Consider the following 27,503-nt stretch of genomic DNA (forward strand, 5'->3'; position numbering starts at 1 on the left):
TGTGAAGTGCTTCTATGTACAGTAAAAGCAAGCCAATGTATCAGAACCATTGGTCAAGAACCAATGAATAGATACTCTTGCTTATCTAAATATGTCTACGAGAATATAATTTCCTTTTCTGCTTTGCATTTTCCCCCCTGCAGATTCTATTTTAAATGACTTTGTTATGATGCACTGTGTTTTTATGCCAAATACCCAGCTTTGCCCAGCCCTGGTGGCCCAATATCCTTTTGTTGTGAAAAGTCTCTATTGTCTTGAAGACACCCCACATATACATGGCCATTATCTTATCCCATGCTCTGAAGGTAAGTCATAGCCTAGACACAGTTGTGCTTCGTACCCTGTCTAACACTGAAATGTCAGCAGCTTTCCCCAGCACAGACTCCATCTTACCCTGGCATGGTTTTGCTGTCCCATGTACAAAGATTTCTTCTTTGTTACCTGTGTAGAGAAATGTGAGCCAAGTTACCTCAGGAAGGTGATACTGGTTAAAAATACACATACTGGAGATAGGCTAGAGAAAGTTATGGAGAAGAATCTGGGAGTATTATTAAGGGTAGATTAAGGGTAGTTCCCTAACCTAGGAGACAGACTTCATACCTCTGTCAGGATGCCTGGCACATTGAGTTATCTACTTGTGTTCTTCCTCTAAACTGTAGTATTAATCAGACCTCTGAAAAAAGACAAGTGATCACTGTAGGGTACCTTTTACATTCATCCTCGTCCATCCTCCCCTCTAGATATCAAAATTTATTCCTTTGTTGCTATTTTTATTATCACTGACTATTTATTGACTTAAATAAAAGATACAAAACTTGAAATTCTAATGGCAGTTCTTTTGGGAAGCTTTTCAATAGTCTATTGAACTGACCAATTGATATACAATGTCTGGAAACATTCAAAAAATGTAAGTTGAATAAAAGAAGTAAATGTTATTAATGAATCACACTCTCAAATTTGGGGGGGGGGCATGTAAAAGTATATTTTCCAATTCTGCTTTATTTTTAAAGCAACAGAAATTTAGACCCAAAAAGCACTTTGGCCTTTTGTGAGCAGTTAAATATATTAAAGGAGAATAGCTTTCTTTTTTTCTGAGCAATACAATCAATGTTGGAGTGTTTTCCTTTTTCAAAATTATAATTGCCCCACCTGATTCTCATTTTCTTGTTCATCCATAATTCTCTTTGAAGTCAACAGAATGTGTGAGGATAGGAGATTTGAGTTGAATGTGTTATTCAGAGGGAGCTGCAGGAATGAGATTTGGGTGTTTATTTGCCTGGGAACTATCTTTCCATGTAAAAGCAGCTTAATGAGACTTATGTATGTTATATATCCTTTCTGGCTCACGTTCAATTTTTCTCAAGTAAAATGAACATATTCAGGATCTCTTTGTCTCCTTTTAACTCCATACAAGTTAATCATTATTAGACCTTTGAGATTTGTTGAGAAAAAAAAAAAAGCACCATTGAGTTTAGACTTATTTTTTCAACAGCACGTTGATAAGCTTTAAAGCAAACAAATCTAAAAGCAGAGTGAGAGAGAGTACAGTGGACCACGTCATATCATCTTTGCAACTCGAGCCCCAAACACTAAGCTTATACTTTTTGTTGTTGTTGTTGTTTCGTTTTTTGTTTTTTGTTTTTCAAATTCTGACTTTTTCATTTATTAGCTTGTTCTCCTTCAGAGCGATTGAGAACATCCATATCACTGACCTCTGTTCTTAAGATAAAGGCTCCTGGACCAAAGCCCATGCCATCCCAGGTCAGAAGGTGAGAGATATGGCAGTATTGTTGTTGGGGGAGGAAGAGAAGACAGGAAAGTGAACAAGAGAAACCTGTGTATCCAATCCTAATTATTTTTTCAGTAGATGGAGGGAATCTAGGATGACCAGACATCATCTACACCACCTAGTGCCCTCAGACCACCTTCTTCACACCTGGTCCTATAGGAACCTAGATTCTCTTCACTCTTCTATTTGGAATGAATTCTCTGTGCATCAGGTGCCAAGCTAAAAGCATTAGCCTGTATTATACCACTTATCTTTACAGGAGTGTATTGGGTTAGTATTAGCTTTATTTCACAAATGAAAATTTTAAAGTTCAAAAAAATGGCGTGACGTGCCCAAGGCAAGTGGCAGAGCCATGATTCATCCAGGTCTCAGGATTCTGAGCCTAGGGTGTGTCAGTTTTTTTCCTTTACAATTTATTTTTTTAAAAGCTTATCCTTTAAGAACATTTCTTCACAATATATTGCACGATTCAGGTGGCTAAAACCAAAGTAGGCCTAATTTGTTGAAACTAAATAAATGAAGTGTCCGATAGAACACTTTCAATAATGGAAATGTTCTATATCTGGGCTAACCCAGTAGCTACTAGCCTTGAAATTGTCTACTATGATGGAGGAACTGAATTTTTAATTTTATTTAATTTTCATTAATTTAAATTTAAATAGTCACATGCAGCTAGTGGCTACCATATTGGATAGCATAAGTCTGGTCCTTAGACACTGAGAATAAGAGCCTCAAACAAGAATTACTGTTCTGTAATGTCTAGGAAGGGCATGCCAGGGAGGCTGGGAGCTTATCCTGCTGCAGGCAAGCAAATGGAAAGGGCTCCGTCCCTGAAGGTCATGTATGTGTTAGTGCTTCTATATTAAGCTGAGGAATCAATTTTTAGTCCCTTTTCCTCTGGGGAGATGTTATATAGGCTCCTTACATAAGCTAAATTTTTTTGGCCATAAGTAACATAAACCAACTGTGACTGACTTAAGGAATAAAGGAATTTATCAGAAAACGTGGGGTAACTCAAAATTGAAGGAATTCTTGGAGTGCCCAGGCTTTAGAAAGGGGCTGTGAGGGCAGCAAACTCCAAGGCTCTGCTTGTGGAGTAAATCTGCTTGCTCCAAGCATCCTGGGCCCTCACCTCATTCCCACATCCCCAGGAAGGAGGGTCTAGCTGGCCTAGTTTAGGTCACTGCTGACATCTTGGTCAAGGGAAGGCAAAGCACTTTACTGGACAGAGACTGCCTATAAAGAAAAACAGAGAAAGTGGAGAAATACATAATGGGCAGGCAAAAACAACAAAGGCACATAAACTGCACGACACCACATACACAAGCAACAGGGAGATGTTATATAAAACTGAACAAGTGGGTTAACCCCCATGTTTTTAACATGCAATGTAGGGATATTAAACTACTTAACCACGTTCCATTAAAGCGCCCACATTAAAGTGAGTTGCTTTGGCTGAGTGTTTTCAAAGTACTTAGTATGTGACTTTTCACAGCAGCCCTATGAAGAAGTCAGTATTTTCACTGCTCTTTTTCCAAGTCAATAAACTAGGATAATGAAAAATTATGATTTGCTCAGAGAAAGGTAATTACTAGTACAGAAAAGATCTGAGCCCTGAGCCACTGACACCTATTTCTGTCCTTAATCCACATTGTATGTCTCCTCCAATTTTGCTTTTAGCACAGAGGAAGGTGGTAGAACTCTGTTTAACATTAATATTTCAGGGCTTTTATGTGCTAATGAGAGAAACTCTCTATTCATTAGATATGCCTGGGACATGATTTGACCTGATGAATACAAGTGCTTTATAATGAGTTTTTTAAATTGTATTTGTTCAATTTCTGTACTTTTCATCTCCAGTTTCTTTAATCTTTTTAAAATCTGCACTTAAAATTCAGTTCGATCTTCCATTAGTCTCTAAAAAGAAAATTAAAATCGCCTATAACCCTACTAGGTATTACTGTTGTTAACATGTTAGTATGTATCCTTCCAGTCTTTTTTCTATACATATAGATTTATGCTTTTAAATATAATAATGGGATATACTCTAAATAATTATATGTGCTTTGTCACTAAGCAATATTTTATGAATATCTTTCTCTGCCATTAAATATTTTATGAATATCTTTCTCTGCTCCATGAATGGAAGCAGGGTAGTTAAGATGCCCCATAGTATAGTGGGAAAAACAGCTCTGAAGTCAGAAGACCTGTGCTTAAGACCTACCTCTTACAAGCTGTGTTACTTGGCAATTATCCTTAACCTCTCTGAACCCCATCTGTATAATAGGAGTAGTTATGCTACCTCACTAGGTTGTTGTGAAGATCAAATGAGGCCGTGTGTGTATAAGTACATTATAAACTATAAAGCCCCATATAAATGTTGCCTCATATAAATAATTGTACCATCATGAGAGGAATATGGCATAATATAACGAATGTACAAAAGCTTTGTCTAGTCAGTGGGCAGATGACCCCCAAAGTTTGTTTTCAGCTGCAAGCAGAGATCTTGTATGCAAAGCAGGGCTTTAAAAAAACAACAACATTGAAGAGTATCAGTTTGAATGTTGATAAGTGTTTTATAAATAGCTGCATAATTAGCATGTACTTACTGCAAAAAGTATACATAATATTTTATTCCCTGTTGTAGGCTGTAATGAATCTGCTGCCTCTACATCCTAGGAGGTTTTCACTTACTTTCCCCATGGTAATTTTAATATGTGGAACCATTATTAGCTGAATTAAGAATAAGTAAATGAGCAGTAAAAAAAATACAGAAAAATTACAGGTGCCTGTGGTGAGTAAGATAATAACTAGGTAAAAATATATGAAATAATTACAGTGTTTGAACGGCAGAGCCGGCATGAGGAAAATGACTCAATGGAATATAAAGCCTGCTGTTGGCTGGGTAGAAAGACTGTAGCCTACATTGTGGCCTTCACCCTTTCTGATTCTCAGCCCTAATACCTCACTGAAAACAGATCCAATCTGTCCTCAGCCCCATCTACATGATGCTGAAAAATTTGGTACAATTCAGTGAAGATTTCATCACTCTGAAAGTCTGTGGTTCTATAGATTAAATATCTAATAACTAAATGATTCTTTTTAAAAGATATGCCAGATGTTTTGGTGTTTGTGTAGACTTAGTCATCCTGGGGACATTGAATATGAACTTGTTTAGAATGTATCTACGTACGATCTGTATTTGACATCTCGACAACATGGAATTTCAGATAACTTAGACAAAGGGTTTTAAAGAGCTGTGGCAAGATGAAAAAAAAATCTTTTTTTTTTTTTAAAAGAAAATTGCATTATATATAGCACTCCAAACAGTGTGATCAGTGTGATTGAATTGTTTAAGGTAACCAGTCAATCAACAAACATTTGAGGCTTTTTATGTTTCCATATGCCCAATCCTTGACTAGAAAGTATAGAGATTCACAATGAGTTTATGACATAGTTCCTGCTGTTAAGGATTTTGATTTAATCTTCCAGATGGCGAGAAATCTTATTATCATAACAAGAGAAACCTCAAGTTAAGATTTGAATGGTCCATAGATTTAAGAATGTTTGGTTAGTGGTGAGCCACTGCTTTCTAAATCAGCAGATATTGAGCAAGAGAAGTGGTTGAAACTATAACAGAAAAGTTCTAGGTCAGACATTAGAATTTCAGTGCCTCCCTGACATCAGATTGTCAAGGCTGCAACATTTACTCTTGATTTCCTGTATGTTCTTTGTGGTCTTTGAGAATTTGGGGTCAATTTCTTCATCTCAGATGACTTTCCCTTTTATCCAACCAAATTATGCTGTATAATATGTGTTAGCATAAAAAATATTAATGTCAAACAAAACACAGCAGCATTAAACAGGTAAACAGAGTACTGGGGAGAGAGATGAGAGAACTGAATTGTAGTCCCAAGAATTCCATTGATAAATTCGGAAAAGTCATTTCACCTCATTCTATCTCAGTTTCCTTACCTTAAAAATGGTAGAATTGAAGGAGATATAATCAAAGGGCTTTTGCAATCCACAGATTCTATGATTCTGTGAATCATCTGAAATTAATTCAGTATATCAGTGATGAGTTTGGCCAGTTTGACTATCGTGGCCTTTTCTTAATTGTGTTTAAAATAACAATTCAGTGAATAATTGTAGATTCTCTTATAGATTTTTAACTAGCATTTTATGAGATGTCAGAGCTGTTTTATCTTTCTGTATCTCTTTACCCCATGAATTCAAGAAGCCATATTAGTTCTTACCTGAACCTAACTGTCATGATATAAGGAGGCATGGCCTTATTCAATACAAGTATTTCCTGATCATTTGATCATTGGATTATTATATGTTTTATTTTCTCTACTAATCTACTCTTAACATAGACATTAGCCAAGTATATAATTCAGGTAGCATTCTTTAGATGTTAAAAATATCTTATGTGTGTGGTACACACTGGTAATCCTTTCTAAATTATTATTCACCCTGGAAAAGAGTTAGATTTTCATTCCACATAGGACTTTCTCCATTACATGGATAATGCATTATTCCAGTTTTAGCCAGAGAAGGTAATGGTGTCTGCAACCTTCCTGGTGTGTTTAAATTTATGAACATACTACATTTGAAATGTTACTCTTTTTAGGTTGCATTTTTGACATCACATTGAGACAAGGAAACTGGTGGGATGTTCTGTATTTGGCTGCTGTCTGAAGGGAATATAGTTTCCACCCCCCTCTCTCCACCTTTTTTTGTAGGATTTTAGTAAAAGCTAAAAATCATATAAATCTTCTAAAAGCCTGAGAAGATTGTTTTGGGGAAAAAACAGAAGCCCCAGTACCTCACCTGTAGCCACTTCAGGTATAATCAATTACATATGAAGTCTCCTCTGTATCCCTTAAGAGTCTGATTCCGCAGACAGCTCAGGAATGGAAGTATGTTGCCCAGGGAGGGGGAGGATCCTTGAGCACATGCCTGTAGTTGGCCATAAAAGTAGTAATTCTTCCACCTCCATTTTAGTAAGTAAACATCTGTAAGGGGAAAGGCAAGACTTTATGAAACAAATAAGCACTTTTTTTTTGTTGTTTTGGTTGTTTTTCCAGAGGCAAAAGTACTTAAATTTCATGAGAAAAAAGAGAAAGCTTGTTTCCCCAGATTCAGTCAATTCTAACTCCCAGGAAGCTGCAGAGTTCTGAAGAGCAGCAGCCACTCAGCCTTGGTTTAGGTACTTAGCACACTGAGTCGGCTCCAGGAAAGCTGAAATCAAGCTATAAAAGAAAAAGAAAGAAAGAAAGAGAAGAGAGTGAGAAAGAGGGAGGGGAAGATACAGATGAGAGAGAGACAGAGAGACAGAGAGAGAGAGGAGGGAGGGAGAGAGCGGGGAGACAGAGAGAATGAAAAAAATCTTTTCCATTAGGATTTTTACTTCCCAGATGCAATTATTCTTAATAATTTCATGAACTCATGAACTTGTCACTATAGCCACTGTTGGGGCGATGGGAGTGGCAATAGTGGAAAAAGCCCTGTCTGGATTTGTAAACCTCGCTATTTACTCACTGAACAATGCTGGGCAGATCTCTTCTCTCTGACCCTCAGGTTCCTCATCCGTAAATATTTTCCCTTCAGGTTTGTAGAAAACATTATATGATCATGTGAGCACATTGAGCATATTTATTATAAACTGTCAAGCTCTACACACATTTGAAATGTTATGCTAATCCTTCCAATCAGGTATTCTATCTTCTGTTGTCAGCAAAAGACAGATTTCTCAAGCAGGAAAGAGGAAAAGAAAAGTTTTTGTCCTGATCCTTTATCCTGTAGGGGGCCATAGAGATTAGCTGCAGGTTTTCTGATATCTCTGTATCTAACACACAAGCATTTGTATTATTTCCTGGAGTTCAAGTCAAGATAACTAGAAAGTTAGAGTTATAGCCACTTGGTATCAGCTTGATATTTCAATCCATTTCAGCTTCATACAAATAGGAAAGTCTCTCTCTCTTTCTCTCTCTCTCTCTCTGACTCGAAGGTGAAACAGTAGAAATTCTTTTAGTCTGTCAGGAATTACTCATTTGGTACCCACCATGTGCCTGATTATGCTGCTAGGTACCATAAAAAATAGTCATAAAATGTAGTGTCCAGCATTGCAGTTCTTTGGAAAGAAAAATCGAGTTATATGTGCATACAAGCAAGAGACTGAAGGGTTAATCAGAAAAGAAATAATTTTCACATAAAGTAATCTTTCTTCCCTTTTTTTTATTGTAAGTTCAGAGAGAATTGTAGCAATACAGGTTGAGCAATTTTCTTTTTTATGAATCTCGTGCTCAATTTATGAAAGCCATTTTGCAACCCATTTACATGCAGTAAACCTTTGCTTTAAGGTTCTGTCATTTACCTTGATCATGATTATTTATGGTCCCTTTAGAAAAGGCCCTTTACTGGTGTAGCTCTCAAGCTCAGCACTGCCATGAGGCAGATTTCTGCAGTGCCTTTTAAGTCATGGTCAAAAGGTAAGGCATGTCCAGTCTCGTAGGCTGCTATGAGGCATGGGGGTGTTGTGTAAGAGAGAAGAAGCTAGTTGGAATTAGGAATCTTGGATTCAGAACTAACTCTGCATTCTTGCTATGTAATCCTGGCCATTTATGCTCAGTTTGTTCATTCGTAGAAAGGAAAAAATACTTTCATTACAAGACTATAAAGTAGAACTTAACTGAGGTACCCTATATGCAATTACAGTGTAAGTTATAATGAGGAGATTGTTCTAGTTATCTGTACTATGAACTACTATAAATCCCTGAAAAAGGAACAGTATGTCTAATCTAAATTTGTTCTTGATCATATACTATCTCCCTACCGTAATCTACATGAGAATGTAAACTGTGAGTAGAGACCTTACCTGACACATATAGTAGGCACTCAATTAAGTATTTTTTGTATTAATAAAGAAATAAAAGTTCGAGACGGTCATTTTGCTAGGCATGGTACAGAATACGAGACAAATAATATCTTATCCCAAGCCTCAGAAAGCTTATAGTTTAGTTAAAATGGCCAGCCATAAAAGCACAAAGCCAGTATGAGTTAAGTTATGGTTTTAGGAGAGAAAAGAAGGAATGATATAAAAAGTATGGCTGAGTCCCTCACCAGAGGATCAATACAACAAGAACCTTTCCTCTTCCTAACCCAGGGTAAGCTTATCCCCCTCCAGCCTCACTCTTCACCCCGCTCCCATGCACTTTTTGTATAAGTCATGGTTCCAGCATTACTGGATGCCCACTTGGAAGGGTTTGACTGAAATGCATATAATGAAAGGGGTTATAAAGATGTGTGCAGAACCAATAAGAGATGGTAAAGCACCCAGAGACAAGCAACAGCAGGAAGCATGACCACCCCTAGGAAGTAAAGGACAAGATAGAAGGCAGCCAGGGCATGTGAAGACAGCCTGATGAGAGCTGGAGCTAGGCACAAGAATCTTTGTCAATACACAAGTCGAAGTGGAGCCATGCAAGTCTAACTCCTTGGGCAGCCATCAGGTCAAAGTCAGCAGGCATTATAAGGGTTTGTCTGCATTTAGTCCAGAACTTTTAAGTTGGTAAGGCTTTTCTTGAGGGCTTAAGGGAAGAAATGAGTCAGTCCAAAGGGCTGGCTTTCTGAAGCTGGGATCTATCTTTGCAAGGAGCACAGTGAAATGAGTGTGAAATGTCTATATGTCTTCCTTGACTCCTCGGCACTTACCACGCACAGCCTTCACAAGGTACAGAGCAGGAGAAGATGGATTATGCCCTTAACAATAAGCGGAGGGTCATCCGCCTGGTGTTGCAGTGGGCCGCCATGTATGGAGACGTCCTGCAAGAGGATGACGTGGCTATGGCTTTCCTGGAGGTATGAGGGATTCTCCCTTCTAAGAATACATCTTTGTCCTACAATACAGGGACTACCCTAGACACGGCAGCTTCCCTGGAGAGACCGTAATTGAAAACTCTAGATTTTGTTAACATGTTCATTCATCAGAAAGGTACCATAAGTAGAGAAAAATATCATCTATTATCCTGCCACTCTATAATTCAATAACTGGTAGCATTTTAATGTATTTTCATTTGGCCTCTTTTACTTTGTATATTTTCTATAGTTGTAATCACATAGTACCCATCATTTTGTAGGCCGCTTTTTTCATTTAATTTTGTGTCGGGATTTTTCCATGTCAGTATAGGCTTTCTGATAAAATTTTCTAATGACCTTTAACTATGCCACAGATATATTTATTTGTTTCCATGTTGTTAAATATTTACATCATTTCCATTTTCACTTTCCTGGAATAATAGTATACTAAACATTTTTGTTCAGGTAGGTCTTTCCTTGGTTACATTTCTACAAGTGTGATTATTCCATCAAATGGTAGATTTTTGAGTGGAGTGAAGCAGATAATTTTACTGAGGAATTACTAGGACTATGAAGTGGTTATGAAGAGATATGATATATTTTATAAATACTGCTTTAAGCTGAACTTCCTTTTTTCTTCCCATGGCTCCAGACCCACATTATAGCATTGACCTTGGTTTTTAATCCTTGATAACTCACTCTGCCCTCCAGAATTTAGATAAGGACCTTCTTTGCCGGGCATGCGAGGGCAAGTGGGGGTGGGGGGGAGCGTGCGGATACAATGTGGCTTCTATTTCAAATTTTATCAGATTGTATATTCAAGAATGAATTGTACAAAAGAAACATATCCCCTCTTTCCTTTTTAACCATATCAGTTGTCAGGCAGGTAGAGGTGAGACAGCGAGGAAGGGTAGACCACGAGAATCCCTTAAGGCTGCAGAATGAAGTATTTTGAAAATGTGAAGGAATAATAGTAACTTGGGGTCATAACTTGACTCATGGCCTCTACTCATGGAGTAAAGGACCTTTTTAGCAGGTGAACCAAAGTGGTGGTTAAGCTGACACTGCCACAGCTCTCATCTTCTGCTGTGGAGGCCACTACTTTGGAACAAAGCAGGGCACAGCTGCTGCTGCTGCTGCTCTGTGGTCAGGACAGTTTCCAGAGCCTCAGTAAAGAGACCTGAGTTGATGGCATAAACTCAGCATAAATTCAGTATAGTGCTGAAGACCCTGCTTCTATTTTTGCCACCAACAATTAACCACGGCTACTGGTAAACATTAAATGAAAAACAAATACTAAAATAATATCAAAATAAATGCTAAAATTCTCCTGAAAAAATATCAAGATGCAAAAAAGTGCTCTTAAAAGGTAGATGATAAAATTACCCATTCTAACACATTGTATTACATTGCCTTTCATATAAATATCATATAAGTAATTCATTTGCGATTCTAGTTTTTAAAAATTTTTGTGATAAAATAACATGAAATTTGCCATTTGAACCATTTTTAAGTGTACAATTCAATGGCATTAATTACATTAATTACGTGCACAGTGTAATGAATGCTATACGACCATCATTTCTATCCATTTCCAAATTTTTTCTCATCTGTGATTTTGACTTTAGGCATATTGTTTTGGTTTGGGTTTTTTTGGTCTCTGGTCCATGAAACTATGGTTTAGAGGTGCTAGTGAAGCAGATGACAAAAAGACACGTCTTAATTGCTCTTTACAGAATTGTGTGCCTTTTGCGGTTCTTGTTAAAAGCCTGTGACCTTTGCCAATTACAGGAGTTTTATGTGTCTGTATCAGATGATGCCCGGATGATCACTGCCTTCAAGGAGCAACTTCCCGAGTTGGAGAAGATTGTCAAGCAAATGTAAGGAAGGGCTTGGCTTTGGGGTGTGCTTCCATCACAGAAGTGCCTGCTCTCAGTCCAAACATCTGCAAAGTTCTTTGCCTGCCAAAAGGTGAAAGCTGGTTGTTCAACAGCCACACAGTGTTCTCATGTGAACAGACAGGGCCTTGGGTGTAGGAGCTGCCGTAAGGCCAAACGAAGGAAAGGACTGAGATTCTGCTCAGCCACCTCCTATGCTGGATGGCTGCCAAAAGAAAGCCTGGAAAGGAAAAGATCCTCCTTTGGGGCATCTAACTCAATAAACTTGAGTCCCTTCGGTTCAAAGCAGTGAATCCAGTAATAAAATGGTCAGTGGCATTTAAAGAAAGTTGGAGGGGAATTACTTAAATGGAAAATTCACTTTTAGCTGCCAAAGCTGTTGATAGTGAATATTTGTGTCCTCTCAGTAAAAATACAGAAGGCTTTCACATGCTGTTCCTTGAGCCATAGGTTAAGTACTAAAGAGAGTATATGCTACTAGATAGACTTCGCCAGCTACACACCGTGGCTTTTAACATCGGTTCCACCAGGGATTTGCCTGTGACGAGGGCTGATCCTTTACTGTGTCCTCCATGCTTTGGCCTCAGTAGTAAAATGAGGAGATTCATATTGCCTCCTGAAGGGATGCTGCGATTTCGTTTTCTATCATAGGATTAAAGTTAGATACAAATAAAGCAATTTCAAATAATAGTACTCATGGTAGTAAATAATGTTCTTTCTCTGTTTTTCATAGTTCAGAAGATGCAAAGAATCCACAAAAGAAGGTAAGCGATGATGGGTTAGGATTCTCCAATTGCGCCTTATGGAATGACAGTTCTCCAGAAATATCACATTGCGATATTTAAAAGTGATGTTTTTGTCAATGCAAAATATGTTATCTTCATTTCTTGACTCCGACTACTTCTTGGGTGTCTTTCCTCCGGGTTGCGAATGTGCATCAGTCGTTCCCCCTTTAAGGCAGCAGCTGTTTTTATTTTTGCAGCACAAAGTTCTTTTGCAACAGTTCAACACAGGCGACGAGAGAGCCCAGAAGCACCAACCGATCCGGGGTTCTGATGAAGGTGAGAATTCTCTTCCAAAGCAGGATTGTTTAGATTATTTGAAGTCAGAACAAAATCTTCCCTTGGGAGTCATCACCTTGGACCCATAGAATAGCTTTCCTTGGGGAGCCCCTTGGTACCCCGAATGATTTGCTTGGAGGTACTCTTTTTGCATTTCAGTTATTTATGTTCTTGAACTCTGCCTGGAGCTGAGGTGCTTGTCCATACTTGCCAGATTTTGCCTCTCTCCTGCTACCCTCACCCTTGAAAGAAAGAAATATCTCAGGGACCAGTTGTCAAGGTTGCTTACCCCTGGGAAGAGCTTGTGGGAAAGTGGCTGGCATTTTGCGGGTGCCTAGCAGTGGTAGGGTATCAGAGTCATCTGCAGAGCAGGGCTCCTGTCCAGGGAGAGTGCTCTGGCCCTGAGCACAGCCCCCTTAGCAGCCATCAGGGAAGTGCAGAAGCTGCCTATTATTGCTTAGTTGTTTAAGCTTTCTCCAAAGAACTAAAATAAAAATTAAATTAATAACAATGATGAATTTTTTTATTTTAAGCCACAAATGACTCTCGTAATTTAGGAGTACTTCTAAACGTAAGAATTACAGTAGTTAGAATTGCTTCCAGGATTCTTGTGTTCAGAGGTGAGCCTGTGGGTGCCACATACATGTCTGCTGACCTAAATGCCACCCAAGCTATTTGGCTCTGCCCCAAAGTACATAAACCAAGTGAACAAGAGAGCAGGAATGTCAGCATATGTTCGCTGCCCCGGGCAGAAGCACTCCTGTTTATAGAGGTGTTAATGGTGGCCCCCCACTACCACGCCAGGCAGCAGTAATCTAGTCGTCATCAGCCTACAACGCAGCACTCCCTGTGTTGTGAAAAAAAGAAAGACTCGCAGACAAGGGCAGACCCAGAAAGTTAAGTAAACCATACTTCTCATTCCCCCCCATGACCTACTTGTGGGGTTTTCACAAATATCTGTTGTTGTTGTTTTGTTGTTGTTGTTTTGATCGGGGACGACAGCCGTGTGTGCAGCTCTTCTTAGACCAGTGCTAAGGTGGGAAGTTTTCAAAGGGGACAAGCATAGTCACAGACGAGTGGAAATAAATACAAGAGTCAGAATGGCAAGATGATGCAAATTGTGGAGGATGTTTAAACATTTTGCATAGCTTATGGTTTTCTTAAGAATTCCCAAGACCAATTGACCACATTGTCACTGCCTTCCCAATAGTTCTGTTTAAGGTCTATTGCATGGACCACACCTACACAACCATCCGGGTGCCGGTGGCCGCCTCGGTGAAGGAAGTCATCAGTGCAGTTGCAGACAAACTGGGCTCTGGAGAAGGCCTGATCATAGTCAAGATGAGCTCTGCAGGAGGTAACAGCCTTACTCAGTTCTTTGCACTTCTGCCAAGTGGGCTATCCCATCCAAACCGAATTCCGCCAGGAATTTGGCCCTGCCAAGATGATCCAAAAGGACAAATTGATGCTACGCATCCCCCTGTGAAACAGAAATGATATGGTTAGAAGTGAGCTGGGTGAGTGTCTAACATCCCCTATCTTGTAGGTACTCACTCGAAAACAGAAAGAGGTGAAGGGATCTGTTTGAGGCAGCTGGAACTGAGATATCTGGTGCAGATGTTCTTTCCATATAACCTGTAAAAAAAAAAAAAGAAAAAAGCTTCAGGCCTTGGAGCCTTGAGAAACATGAACACTAAGAGAGCATCTAACATGACAAACGAAAGTGAAATTGGAGGTGGTCGGAGGCTAGTTCTTTTCAGCTGATAATGGTCCCCCTCCTTATCAAGTAGAGAGCACAGTTCATTGAACAAAATGAGGAGTATTTTCCCCACGGGATTACTTGATTACTCTATGCTTTCCTAAAATGTCACTTATTCATTCATCATATATTTGCTGGCCACTTAGTATGGCTGCGACAGGAGAGGATGAGTTAGACCCAGCCCATACCCTCAAGTCGCTCCAAGGTTGGTGAGGAGGCAGACAGTTAATAAACAATTACAATCTCCTTATCACTTCTCACTCTAATATATTTATCTTGGTCACTGCATCCCTCACTATGACGTAAGCTCTTTTTGAACTGGGATTTCTTTTTTGTTTTTTGGACCGGGATTTGTTTTTTCTGTATCTTTTCCTACTGTATCCTCATTGCCTAGAGCAGCGTCTGGCATGTAGTATAGGCTAAATAGATATTTATTTAATGAATGAATTTTAAAATATAAAAGACTTAATCTAGGTAATGCAGTTGCCCTCCAATTTCGGAAATAAGTGAAAAAGTGATGATAAATTTTGCATCTAAAGTCATGTGGGATCCCAGGACCTTCCCCCTCTCCCCTTGCAAGTTTGCTAAAAGCGATCTTTCCAAAGAGCTTGGTGTGATTACCGTATGGAAAGATAGCGTTATATAAATTGCAAGTGTGGTTTTTGTATGTAATTACCATTGCGGCACAGAATTGGATGAATTGACCCTCAGATATTTCCAGACCTGTTTTGTGGTCATTTCTGATGGCATCCTGAGAGTCGTGTGCCTGTGTGAATGCTGTGTCTTTTTTATTCAGTGGGTCCCTTCAGTGCTGTATTTTATGCAGTCACTCTGCGTGTTCCGGTAATTCACCGAGCTGGCAATTTGTTGGTGTGATTAGGGCAGTGCAGCAAATCTCAGATGCATTTAATAGGCAATCTCTTGCTTTTTATGTTCACAGAAAAGGTGGTGCTCAAACCTAATGATGTTTCAGTATTTACGACGCTCACCATTAATGGACGCCTGTTTGCTTGCCCGCGAGAGCAATTCGATTCACTGGTAGGTGTGGATGGCCTCCTCAGAGCAGCGTCTGCAATCAGAAAAACTTGTCTGGAGCCTAATTTTGCAGTCATGTTGAACCTCGTTGCTAAAAAAAAATCTCGAATGCTGCTTGGCTTTTTCTTTTTCTGAGGTCTATTAGGTAAGCCTCAGGTGTTCATTTGAGATGCTCTGAGCTTTAGGTTTTCTTTTGAGGAATTAGCCAAGTAGCACCATATTGGGGCATAATTCAGCTTTCAGAACTGGTAGTAATTCACTTCCTTGAAATGTCCCCAGTTTAAATGTTAATATTAAAAATCTGAATACTAAGACCAGGATAGAAATAATTTTAAGGCAAGGTATTCCAATTTATCATACTCCTTAGGGGGATGTAGAAATGCACTATGGCAAAACGCCTCTCCAGCCTATGAAAAATGTTGTTCCCTGAAAGTATTCTGTCTTATGTAGGAAATACCAGGGGCCTGCAGTCTTCCCTAAATCACCAAAACATGATTAATGGGCCTATGCTAATAATTGAATAGCCTACTCTCTTTTATGCAGATGGTAGGGTTCATTTCTATTTATCTTATAAAAATTAAACATGGAAGTGAGTAGCTATTAACGTATCTTAGAAAGCCTGTGGGGCCAGTTCAAAAGATAGAGAATTAGTTTGTTTTTTTCGTCTATGGTCGCACAGGGCTGCTTTACCAAGAAAAGTGCAACACAGGAGCTAGAGGTGAACTGCACTGCATTTTTCCGGGAGAGTTTAACTGCATAAGTGCTGCATGGATACGTTCAAGTTTAATCAAATTAGAAATTAGAGGTAAATCAAGATTTCCCTCCTTAGATTGTTAGAGCTAGTTTTTTAGCCTCATCGTAATTCTGCTTTTCTGGTTTGAGAAGAGCCATTTTTTGCACTGTGGCACCAAAGCAGATTTTTGCCGTGTCTTGAATTCACCTGGAGAGGAACTTAGAGATGCAGCATCAGTTCTCTTACTACGCCCTCATCCACCATGGCTCATGAGCACCCTTGCCTTTCCTCAACCACCGGGGCTATAGGATCTGAGTCTGCTTACCATTCTTTTCATATATATTTTAGTCGTCTACATTCATTGCTTTCTAAAAAATAAATAGTTCCCAACATCGAGGGTTTGGGGCAAAAATAATGCCATAAATGATTCGCAGCACCCTCTCCTGGAAATGAAAGCCATGAAAAGCCATTCTGGTATAGCCCTACTGATATGTTTGCCACACGGCGCTCAGGACTCTCTTGCCGCTGGTCCTAGGCCACAGTGCAGCACCGTGGTGCCGAGATAGAGAGTGTGGACTGTCTCTAGCTCCCTGTGGGGCTGATACTAACTTTTTAAGCCTCTGTTCATTTGCACGTCATCTTGCAGCCTTACAAGTTCTTAGTCCTTGCTAGTCTTCCATTTTAAGGCCTGAGCAATTGAAAAGAATTTACTTTGCAACAAGTACCTGGGACATGAACTTCTTCCCTATCAACATTCTGCTGTTCACTGGGCTGCAAGTTATGTCATTATACTAATGAGTGGTTGAACCTCGCCTGCCTTACAAAACTGTAGATATGGAGCTCTTTTTCTAGCTTTCTAAAGAGTTCTTTGAAAACAGTCCTTCTAGTTATACACAGGATGGCTCTGCAGTACAGAATGTTAGCCGAACCCTTTGATCCATCAGCAAGGACTATCTGCTTTGTGCTCAGTGCTATGCTAGCTTCTGTGTGACACTAGACTGTCGTTCCTTGTGACAATTATAGTCAAGTTAGAGAGATGAGACTAGCACCAAGAACCTGGAACAAAACAAATCATGGTACCAAATTGTGTTGTCTAGAATTAGTAGAATGCCAGCGATTTATCTTAGTTTAGATTAAGGGCTTAGATTCTGGAGCTTTAAACATTCTTGACATTTTGTTTAAGCATAAATGTTAGTATAGAGCAAATTACAATAAAATTGCATTGTACTGTGATTTGGTTCTACTTTTATCCATTCCCTGGTTCCTTCAACTTTTATTTAGTGACCACTATATTATTCCAGGCATTGTGGCTGGTGCTGGCTCTGGAATGGTCTTAAGGATGAATTCACTATGATCTTTGTGCTTCAAAGAACTCATGGTGTAGTGAGGAACACCAGAATGTAATGAGAATCCAGTGCGACAAATGCCATTGCAGAGCTAGGCACAGAGTGTGTGGGAGCATGAGGAGAGACGCTGAGGTGGCAGCTTACTTGAACCATCTCTTTGTTACTGACAGTCAGCACATCCTTTTTATGTCTTAGTTTCCTCATCTGAAAAATGGGAGAGGAACAGTGCTATCCTCTCAATCACCACCATCTAGGCTTAACAAAGAAATCAGCTCTCGAAAAGGAGCAGAGAGAGAGAGTCTATGGGAGTTCTACACCTCCGTGTAGGCAGTTTTCAGATCTGTCTGTGCAATGCTGACCCTACATAAACTCTGCTGTGCCTCAATCTGTAGGGAATTTCCAACAGGAATATCTGCTTCTATGAGGCCCAGGGTCAGCATGTACATCCCCCACTTCAGATAGAGGAGCACCCACGGCTATTCAGATTGGCTCTTCAGAGGTTCATGGAGGACAGGGGTCAGCCTGCCCTTTGCCAAAGAGGGAGGAGACTTGGTGAGCCCTGCCCATTCACAAAAAGTAGAGATTCAACAAGGCTTTCTGTTATTCTCTTAAAAGGGATGCAGGAATAATAGACCAGCATTCACAAGTAAGATAATATTAAGTTTTCTTAATATTGGCTTCTTCCCTGTAGTTGATGGGTTAATTTATCCTCCCTATGAAAAGCCCTAAGGCCTCAAGGAAAAGAGATAGGCATCTAGGCAGTCTGAGAAGAGAGCAAACCCACAGAATAGAGTGGGAGGGCAGTCTCACAGAGGAGCAGAGGGCTGTGTTCACAGCAGCAGATGCAAGAGGGAATGGAAAGCGTGGAGAGCCAGTCTGAGCCTGAGAGGGGTCCTCAGCATTTAAAAGCTTCCTCAACTTTTCTACCTAAGATCTAGACTGCTAGAAACCATTCTATTTATTTGCTTCCATAAGCTGCTTGCTCATCAGCTTCAAAACTTTTTCATCCTGGTTTTTCTTCCCTGCTCTCTGTCCCCTGCATAGGATGCTAGCTCTTACACCCAGGTATTGTACTGATCACACGCTCCTGTACCTTTGCATTGCTGCAGTATATCTAGGAAGGAAACGAGTTTGGGGGGAGAGGAGGATCCTCCTCCATGCCAGGCACTGTGCTTACGTGCTACACTTAAATTACCATCCAACTCTCTTAACAAGCCTAGGTACTAGGTACAGTGACTTCAGCTTACCAGAGCTGAGAACACATTTCAAAAAGCAGGGAATCGATCCAAGTCTACAAAAGGAGTGGCCTTTTGTAGCACTAACCTGGTCTTTCACAAAAGGCCACTCCTCATCTGGTACTGTTAAGCCATCCGTTTGGTCCCCCTGACCTGTCTGTTCCTGCCAAGCAAGTCTCATGACAGCTTTCCTACCTTCATGCCTCTCTTGCCATTTTTCAACCTACAACACACTATCTTGGATGCTCAGGAAAATCCTCACTGTTCTAACGCACCCAAAGTTTGTCTACTTCATCGTTTAAAACCTAGCTTCTTTCTCCGAGAACCCCTTCAGGCCATACATTCATTCCAAACATCCATTGACTCTCTGAAAGCCCATTCACGTTCTCTCTTCTGTTTACCTACATATTCAGCAGTCAGGTGTGTGTTGATGCCTCTGTCTGTCCCTTTACATATGCAAATGAATGTCAGAAGTGGACTCTTTATCGATGTGCAGGGTGGTAGTTGGTGGCCAGGGCTGACTCCTCTCTTAGACTGCCAACTTCAGATGCAGGGACCACCTATATCCTGAACATGTAATTTCTTTCAGTGCCCAGAGTGCAGTGAGCATTTACAGAATGTAACAGTTAAGGGTGATGATGATAATGATGATGATAGAACTTGCACAATTGTAGTACTTCTGACCTAAATATTGAATATTCAAATATGATATGCATGATAGGGAAATCTTCATTCAATTCATGTGGCTTTTATAACTTTGTACATATATTATATATAGACGGATATTCATGTCTTATACATGTTTCCAATGTATACAAATCATTCTTCTTACTAAGGAAAGCACTGTAAATCATTTCTCATAAAATAAAATGAAATATGTAAGTGTGTTGGAAAGTTCTGAGGGTTTTCCAAAGAGTAGCAGAGTTTGGTTTTCTGATGCCTGGCCCAAAACACCATGACCTTGTAAGTCTCATTTTTAGCACAACATCTCCCAGAGAGTGGCGGAATCAGACATCGTATGTGATCTCAGTACACAGAGCCCTCTGCCACCTGGTAACCCCAGGCAATGTGTTATAAGAGATGAAGGTGCAGCAACTCTACCACAGTCAGCAGCCCCTGTAGTAGTAAGTAGTAATGAGCACTGTGGCTTAAAGTCTAAAACTACCACGCCGGTACTTGCTTTGGAATAGCTTCACTGGGAAGTAGAAAAAGTCTCCGAGTAGAGTCTTACATCTCTACTAGGGAAAAGGAATTGTTTCCAGGGAGCTTGCAGGCCCGAGCAGGAGAGAACCTCCACAGGCCACTCTTCTCTGAATCTCATTTGTCACAGTCCACATTTTTCAGTCAGTGGAATTGCTTATAGTGACAATGATGACGGAAGGTGGCACCAAAGCATGTGAGCACTAGGAGTAAAGGCTTCTTTCTCCTCTGGGTAAAATCAAAGTTTCAAGATATTCCTGAAAGTATTTCCAGAATCCTTTCCCCTCAGCAACTCCTTAGAGCATTCAGCATTAACTGTTTGTTTGTTTGTTTATTTGTTTGTTTTTGAGATGCTGATATATTTTTGCATGATTATTCATAGACTCCCTTGCCAGAACAGGAAGGCCCAACTGTTGGAACAGTGGGAACTTTTGAACTGATGAGCTCGAAAGATTTAGCATACCAGATGACAATTTATGACTGGGAGCTCTTCAACTGTGTGCATGAGGTAAGCCACTCGATGGAAAGAATAGTAGGTACCGTAGCAATTCTGGGTGAAGCCTGATGGCGTTACTCAATGGCAAATGTTAATATGTGCTCCAATATGGAAACAACATGATCATTTTTAAAATATTGAGTTGATTAATAAACCCTGTCATAAAATCTTTCGGTGTTAAGAAAAAATCTTTAGGACTTACAGTAAGCTATGTTTTCCTGGGTATATTAAGTCAACAGCACTTAGTTTATCATTATATATTTAACAAACCTTCTTGAAGCCCTTCGTATCTATAGTACAAGTCAAACCTTGGTCAGCAATTGTATTCACATTTGCTGACCAGTGTCGATTTGTTTTGACAAATAGAGACGCCTCACTGGCATTTTGATTGAAAAACAAAGAAGTGAAATTGTTTTCTTTTCTTTTCTAGCTGGAGCTAATCTATCACACTTTTGGAAGGCATAATTTTAAAAAGACCACAGCAAACTTGGATTTGTTCCTGAGGAGATTTAATGAAATTCAGTTTTGGGTTGTCACTGAGATTTGCCTTTGTTCCCAGCCCAGCAAGCGTGTTCAGCTCTTAAAAAAATTTATTAAGATAGCAGCCCAGTAAGTATCGTTAGTTTGGGAGGAGAAAAGCGTTTGAGCTGCATTTTCATTTTGTTCTCTCAGACTTTGTGTACCTTACAAAGAAAAGCAAGATATAGGACCTCCTTTTGCACAAGGACCAACCACAGGGGCTTAAGATAACCGAACTCTTGTAAAAGATGAATTGTATCTACCTCTTGTAATATCTGACATCAGTATATAAATTAACATATTGCAGCACTGATACTGGGGTCAAAATCGTGACCTCTTTTTGCGGTGAACTGAACTACTCAGATGAGACTTTGCAACTCCTGCAGTGTAGAGTCCTTCAGCAAAGTTCTCTTGCAGGAAGTTCTGAGAAGCTCGAGTCGGTGTTTGACATGACACATTCTCACCAGTAGAGGGCAGTGGGCACATGCAGGTACAACAGCACATCCAACTCAGCCAGAGTAAAATCGGTAAAATGCATAAAGGCGAGCCAACCTGGTACATGAAAATCATCTCCATAAACATCAGAAAAAGCAAGCATCTTATAAATATTCTATTTAACAGCACTTCATGGGAAACAATTTATTTACTGCAGGGGCCAGTTAGATTTCTCCCTGACATGAATTTAATCTTCTCCTGCTATTTAGATATGCCTGACAACCTCCTGTTTACATTCATGTTTTTGGTATCACCGCAATGCTAAAAATAAAATGCTAAATGTAGCCTGTGGCTGGGAGATTTCTTTCCTTTCTAAATGCAAGGAGCTTGGGCACAGAAAGGTGGGGAGCACAAGCGACCCCAGCTAGGCAATTTTCTTGAGCCAAATAGTTTAGATCCCATACAGAGTCTGATTTCCAGAACTAAACAAAGAAGTAAATGCAGCTTGACATTTTATACCTATCGGCTTGCCAAATGCTCTGAATTACTTTGCCAAAAATTTGAGGGTTCCACAGGATATCTAAATCCTTTGGATTCAAATGCTGGTATCTCTTAATTTGGAAAAGCTGCCCTTTTGAAGAAAGCTTCAGTAAAATGTTGCTTATGAATTTCTGGTTCAGAGTGTAGCCGCCTTCCCTGGGAGCCTGAACAGCCTTGTTGCAAGGAACAAATAAATGCCTTCACATATTTGGAAGATGATTATGAAAACTGTGACAATATGTGCTTCCCTGTTAAAAGGAGCACATTCTTTCTTCACCTCAGCCTGGCAGTGCTTAGTGCAGCGAGGGGACGAGAGAAGCAATGTGCCCACAAACGAACGATCAGAACCTTGTGGGCCTAATCCTGTTATTTTACAGAGGCAACGTAGGAGAGCCTTTCAAAACCTCAGGAATTTTTTTAAATGTTTTTTTTTCCTTTCTTATCTCTCTTCCTTTTGATTATGTGGCCAAGTAGGTGGATTTAGTTTTGGTATTAATTGGTTTATATTATTTAACCATTATTAAGCTACGTTGTCCTGTAGTGGTGCTATTTACACAGCCCAGCTGGAGAAGATTATAGATTTTTATAAGCAAGATCTACAAGAATGAGACCTAAACCTAGCAGCAGTAGCATGTTTTGTGTGGTGTTTTTAGAGAACTTCAGCATATTCTACTTAAGCTCTTTGACCTGCCCAGAACTTTGTGAATGTTATTGTCCCCTTTTACAGATGAAGAGACTGAAGCATAGAGAAATTTATTGACTTACTTTAGGTAATAAAGTTGGTTGGTAACGGTGACCAGAGCAATGACCAGAAAGGCAGGTCTTCAGTCCTGCATGTTTTCTTTTAAGATTACATAGACAGGACATAGACAGGATCATACTGGCTGCCATCAGCCCTGGTCACGGTGGGGGAGGGGCCTCTGAAATTGCTTTCGGCCCATCCTGAGAGCCACCGTCCTAACACAGCAGAGACCTTGCTTGCTTTCTCATGGGTGGAATCAGATACACTGTAGCTTCTCTGAAATCTGTTTTCCGGTTTCCACACAACCATTCAAGAGTCACTCATTGCTACCTGTGCAAGAAGGAGGGGGCAGCAAATGCAACAATTTAGCCTTTTACAAAAATGTTAATCCAAACAGAATTTAATGATCATATTGCCAATTTAGATAAGCACATAGAATTGGGGTAAAGGATTTGTACTTATTGCAAAATAAATTCTTTCTCTTTTCAAGGAGCTGGTATGAAGTCAAGATTCCCCTAACCTCTGCTTTTTAAAATTTAATCCAAGTACCCGGGCTAAATATTACCATTCTAATAAGAATCTCTGGTCTTGTTCTACAATTTTCTTATTCCCAAATACATATTTATAAAAGCTCATAGTGGCATAAGCAAAGATTCAAAATGATCAGCTTCACCACCATCAGTAAAACAAAGAAAATAAGGGTTTTTTTTTTTGGTCAGTGGCTTAGATTTTTTTTCCCCCCTCGGCTTTAACACTCCTTGAGCCCGCAGGGATCATGACTTGTAAACTGATATTTTTCAACAGATTAAAAGCACTTTCATGTCAGGTGGAAGTCATGGTGGCCGCAGCATTGATTTCCTTAGTTCTTTCTGAAGCTGCCAGAGGAGGTGCCCAGTGTCAGGCTAAAAGTCTGAATGTCTTCAAGGACATTTTGCCTTCTCTCTTCCCATCCCATGAGATGTTTCCTTCCAGGCCCAACGAGGCTTTTAGTAAGCGGTTGTTATAACAACCCTGAGGGTAGGTGTCTTTAAATTGCTCCGCAAAAACCTGGACTTAGCAGCCCAAATCATCACCTTTCTAAAATTACAGTGAAAAATCAAACAACAGAACGTGTTCTCTCAAGTGGAACTTACACAGTGCACTGAATCTACCTTTGCCTGTTCTCATAAAGGAGACCTGACGAATACTAATGACTGTCAGAAAATAGGACTCTAATTTTTTTTTATCTCGCTCAAAAGTGGTGTTTTACTGAAACATATGCCTCTTGTTTTTCAGCTGTAAGGAGTACAAAAATCTGAATTCCTTCTTTGCCATAGTCATGGGACTAAGTAACGTTGCTGTGAGCCGCTTGGCACTAACGTGGGAGGTAAGCTTCAGCTGAGATCCAGCTGTGACTTCTGCCTTAAGAATAAAAACACAGGCTCACCAGTGAGCTTTTTGTATAGAAATATCACTCACACTCATGTAACAGTGGAAAAGGGGGGTGACCCGTCTCCTTTTTCTAGTTGCCTCAGAGTGTGAATGTAAAAAGGTATTGTCCTTCTGGATGGGGGGGAAGGAGGGACCTCAGCTTCTTGGTCTGTACAATGTAAATAATAATAATAAGTCTAGTTCCCAGGTGTAACACGAATCAACAGCATTGCTTGGATGATTTCAAAGGTTTTGCTCATTGATTCTGTTGTTCTCTGGAATGTCTGCTTACTGCTTTTGCAATAAGCCTTATCTATAATAAAAGAGAGGACAGAAGATCCATTTTTACCCAAGTAGTCATTTTGCTCCTGGGAGAATTAGCCAGAAGGCCAACTGTTTGGCCCAGCTGAGTACTAAGTATCTCTTAACCTCTTGGCAGACCTCTCCCTGTATAGAGGAATAGCAGTTGGCTAGTATTCAGTTTGGGGCAAAAGTTATGCTGGTGTGTTGTGAATTTCGACAACAAATATGATTAGCGGTTTGTGATAGTTGGTCATTCGTGCTAAAGAACATCTTCATTTTTCATTAACTCAGTGCTCAAAATGTGCCTCACCCCTTACATGTGGTATATAGTCAAAGAAATACTAACCGTTAATAGAACATATAAAAATAGACTCTTACTAAAAATAAAAAAAGTACGTGTAAGTGGAACACAAAAAGAGGGCAAGAAGTAGATAACAGAGACTTAATTTGCACTGAGTGCTTGGTGCTTCAAGGCAGCTGTTTCCATCTCTAAGTGTTTTCTGTTTAACATATCCTTCTCCCACTTCTCTCTTAAAACTGTTTTCTTCAAAGGAAACATTGTTTATAGGGCAGGTCTTTACAAGTCCTTCCGTCTTGGTTTTTCTCTTAAAATTCCAGGAAGATGCTGCACACAGCAGCTCATCCTCTGAATATAGGAATGAGGGAATTGGTGAGGCCCGCGTACCATGCAGCTGTATCATCTTCCACCTAGTAAAAGGACAGAATTAGTGCTGCCAATAAATCTGAGCAATGAAGCCACGGCGCAGGCTCACCTGTCCTGGAATCTCTGGAGACTTAGGGTTTCCTCTCAGATAGTCTGCTTTCCCCAACTTGTGTCCAGTGTCTGATCTGCCCACAGAGTCCAGATGAGTTGGTTGAGACAGTTAAAGAAGTATAAAGCTTCACAGGGGTCCAAGAAGGCCTGGCGTAGGTGCCACATGACAGCAGCCAGACATTAAGGCTGTAGAATGTGGGAAACACTATTGGAGTCCTTTTCCCTGGTCTAACCAGAACAGTGGAGGCTACTTAGGGTGTGCAGTCAGCAGAGGGAGAGAGCTAACAGGCCAGTTCTTTGTCTCTTTTGGAATTGGAAACCATGAGCTACTGTTTATATCATTATGTGCTGCTGAAAAGAGGAGATTAATCTTTCATTATTTATAAGCCTTTATTTTTTAAGGTAAAATATAATTATGTCATTTGGTCAGAAGGGCTTTCATTCACAAGATCTTCGATTTGGTTTATTTACCCGTACTTGTCGAGCACCTCCAGGGACTTCCTCTACGACTCCAGTGAGAACCAGGATGGCTGCATGGACAGTGTGGGAGACGGTGTCTGACCTCCAGGAACTATAGAGCCATGTGAAACTGTCCATGAAAAACAAAACAGAACAAAACAAACGAAACAAAAAGGCAGAAAAGTAAAGTTAAACCACATGGCAAAGGAAATGGATCAAAATAGAAGGGAAAAACCAATCTGAGATAAAGCAGATGGGAGTAAACCTAGAGCAGTTTCTTAGCCCCAGCAGCACTGGCAATTTGGGGCAGGAAATTCTCTGATAGTCCTGTGCATTGTAAGATACTTATCAGCATCCCTGGGCTCTATCTACTGTATACCAGCAGCACCTGTCACCTCTCTTCACCCCAGTTGTGACAACAATAAATGTCTGCAGACATTATCAAATATACCCCGGAGGTGGGGGTAGGTAGGCTGCAAAATTGTCCCCAGTTTGAGAACCACTGTTCTGGAAGCATAGGGTGTGGATAGATAATAGTTTGAAGACCCACAACATTTTTTTTTTAATTACCATCTGCCCTCCTGCCTTTGACTCAAAAGCCAGCTAAGTCAAGAAGGAGAACTAGCGTGACAGATCTAACCAAAAATGTAATTCACTCCTAATTTTAAAAACGGCCTATGTTCATGGAAACTTATCGCCTAACATGGTGATTTGGCTACTCTGTGTGGCATGAGATCCTTGCATCTCTTGATGCCCATCCCAGCTTTCATCCCTTTAACGATTCCACCTAATCAAGGATATTGGATTTCCCTGAAACTTAATTTGAAAATAGGTGCTAGGAAAAGAAGTTTGGCTTCTTAGAACAAAATAAGGTATTTTACAATGTTTAAATGGGAATATTTAAACTGATTCAGATATGGGAGAGAAAAGAGGAGTTTTTCTGTGGGTGGCAGAGGCCTAGTTTGTGCATCGGTTGTTGACAGTAAACTTAACTGTGCAAAGCAGAGCTGAGCTGGGAACGTCTGAGGCCCATACTCAGCTGATACTTCCATAGACTCAGGATGGAAAATGTCTTGCAGCTCTGTCTAGGTGTGGCGCAGTCAAAGCTTAGGACCGGAGCAAAGTGAGACCGGTAGAGTGAAAGATTTTTCAGTATTGACCCACAGATACATGGGTACCGTCAGCGGTATTGACTCATGCCAAAATATAAAAATGAAATATTACTAATTTGATAGAACTATCAATTGTTGTGGGATAGTAGGGCAGAGAAATCACGTGGGAGAAGTGCTTGTACAGAAAAGCATAGAGCATGTAAGGAGAGGCAATAGAAAAGCAGGCAGGTGATGTGAACGACGACAACTGTGACCTTCATGGGCTGTGTGACTTTAGGCATGTCATTTAAACTGTGAGGCTTCATTTCTTCCATCAATAAAAAAACAGGTTTAATTTATTCAACTAAATTTTTATTGAACACCTACTGTGTACCTGACACTTTTAGACACTGAGGGTATAGCAATAAACAAAACTGATAAAAATTTCTGTTCTCATGTATGGTAAGGGAGAAGAAGGGTTGAAATAGGAAATTTCTAAAATGTTTACTATTCTCTGGTCTAAATTCCTAATTGTGGGAATTAGAGTTTGAGGGGGAGGGGGTCGTTCCAAAACATTTGTAAACCGAGAATGTTGTCCTATTATGAATAATCCATTTCCAAAAACATTATAAAAGCAGTAAGACCAAAGTATCCATAGTTAGTTTTGGTTCAATTAGGTTAAGACTTTTAAAATGTGAGTTCTTTATATTCTGAAGATTATCCTCAAATGACAAGACAGATTACAGTGTGGCCTGTCCCAGAGATGTTTGATTAAGAGACAAGAGAGATACATGACATGGTAACACCTGATACCTAT

General features: G+C 39.9%; 1 protein-coding gene and 1 long non-coding RNA gene across 7 annotated transcripts in view; one reads left to right on the plus strand and one right to left on the minus strand.

The window, feature by feature from the left end:
* The window catches only part of RAPGEF4 (Rap guanine nucleotide exchange factor 4), a 259,909-nt gene that overhangs the window by 215,976 nt on the left and 16,430 nt on the right, over nt 1–27,503 (plus strand). For all 6 annotated transcript variants that reach the window (XM_039855513.1, XM_039855515.1, XM_039855514.1 and 3 more), the window contains 10 exons: nt 144–222; nt 9,502–9,652; nt 11,441–11,529; nt 12,281–12,311; nt 12,530–12,608; nt 13,819–13,965; nt 15,308–15,405; nt 20,299–20,424; nt 20,843–21,021; nt 23,924–24,014. In XM_039855513.1, coding sequence (XP_039711447.1) covers nt 144–222; nt 9,502–9,652; nt 11,441–11,529; nt 12,281–12,311; nt 12,530–12,608; nt 13,819–13,965; nt 15,308–15,405; nt 20,299–20,424; nt 20,843–21,021; nt 23,924–24,014 — 1,070 coding nt within the window. The remainder of the gene's footprint in view (nt 1–143; nt 223–9,501; nt 9,653–11,440; nt 11,530–12,280; nt 12,312–12,529; nt 12,609–13,818; nt 13,966–15,307; nt 15,406–20,298; nt 20,425–20,842; nt 21,022–23,923; nt 24,015–27,503) is intronic.
* The window catches only part of LOC120596956 (uncharacterized), a 39,429-nt gene continuing 34,594 nt past the window's right edge, over nt 22,669–27,503 (minus strand). Inside the window, exons 2-3 of the long non-coding RNA XR_005651275.1 lie at nt 25,608–25,725; nt 22,669–22,978 (exon numbers count right to left, since the gene is read on the minus strand). This is a non-coding gene — a long non-coding RNA (uncharacterized LOC120596956). The remainder of the gene's footprint in view (nt 22,979–25,607; nt 25,726–27,503) is intronic.

Source organism: Pteropus medius, unplaced genomic scaffold, assembly GCF_902729225.1.
Source record: "Pteropus medius unplaced genomic scaffold, Ma_sr-lr_union100, whole genome shotgun sequence".
NCBI classification, from domain to species: domain Eukaryota; kingdom Metazoa; phylum Chordata; class Mammalia; order Chiroptera; family Pteropodidae; genus Pteropus; species Pteropus medius.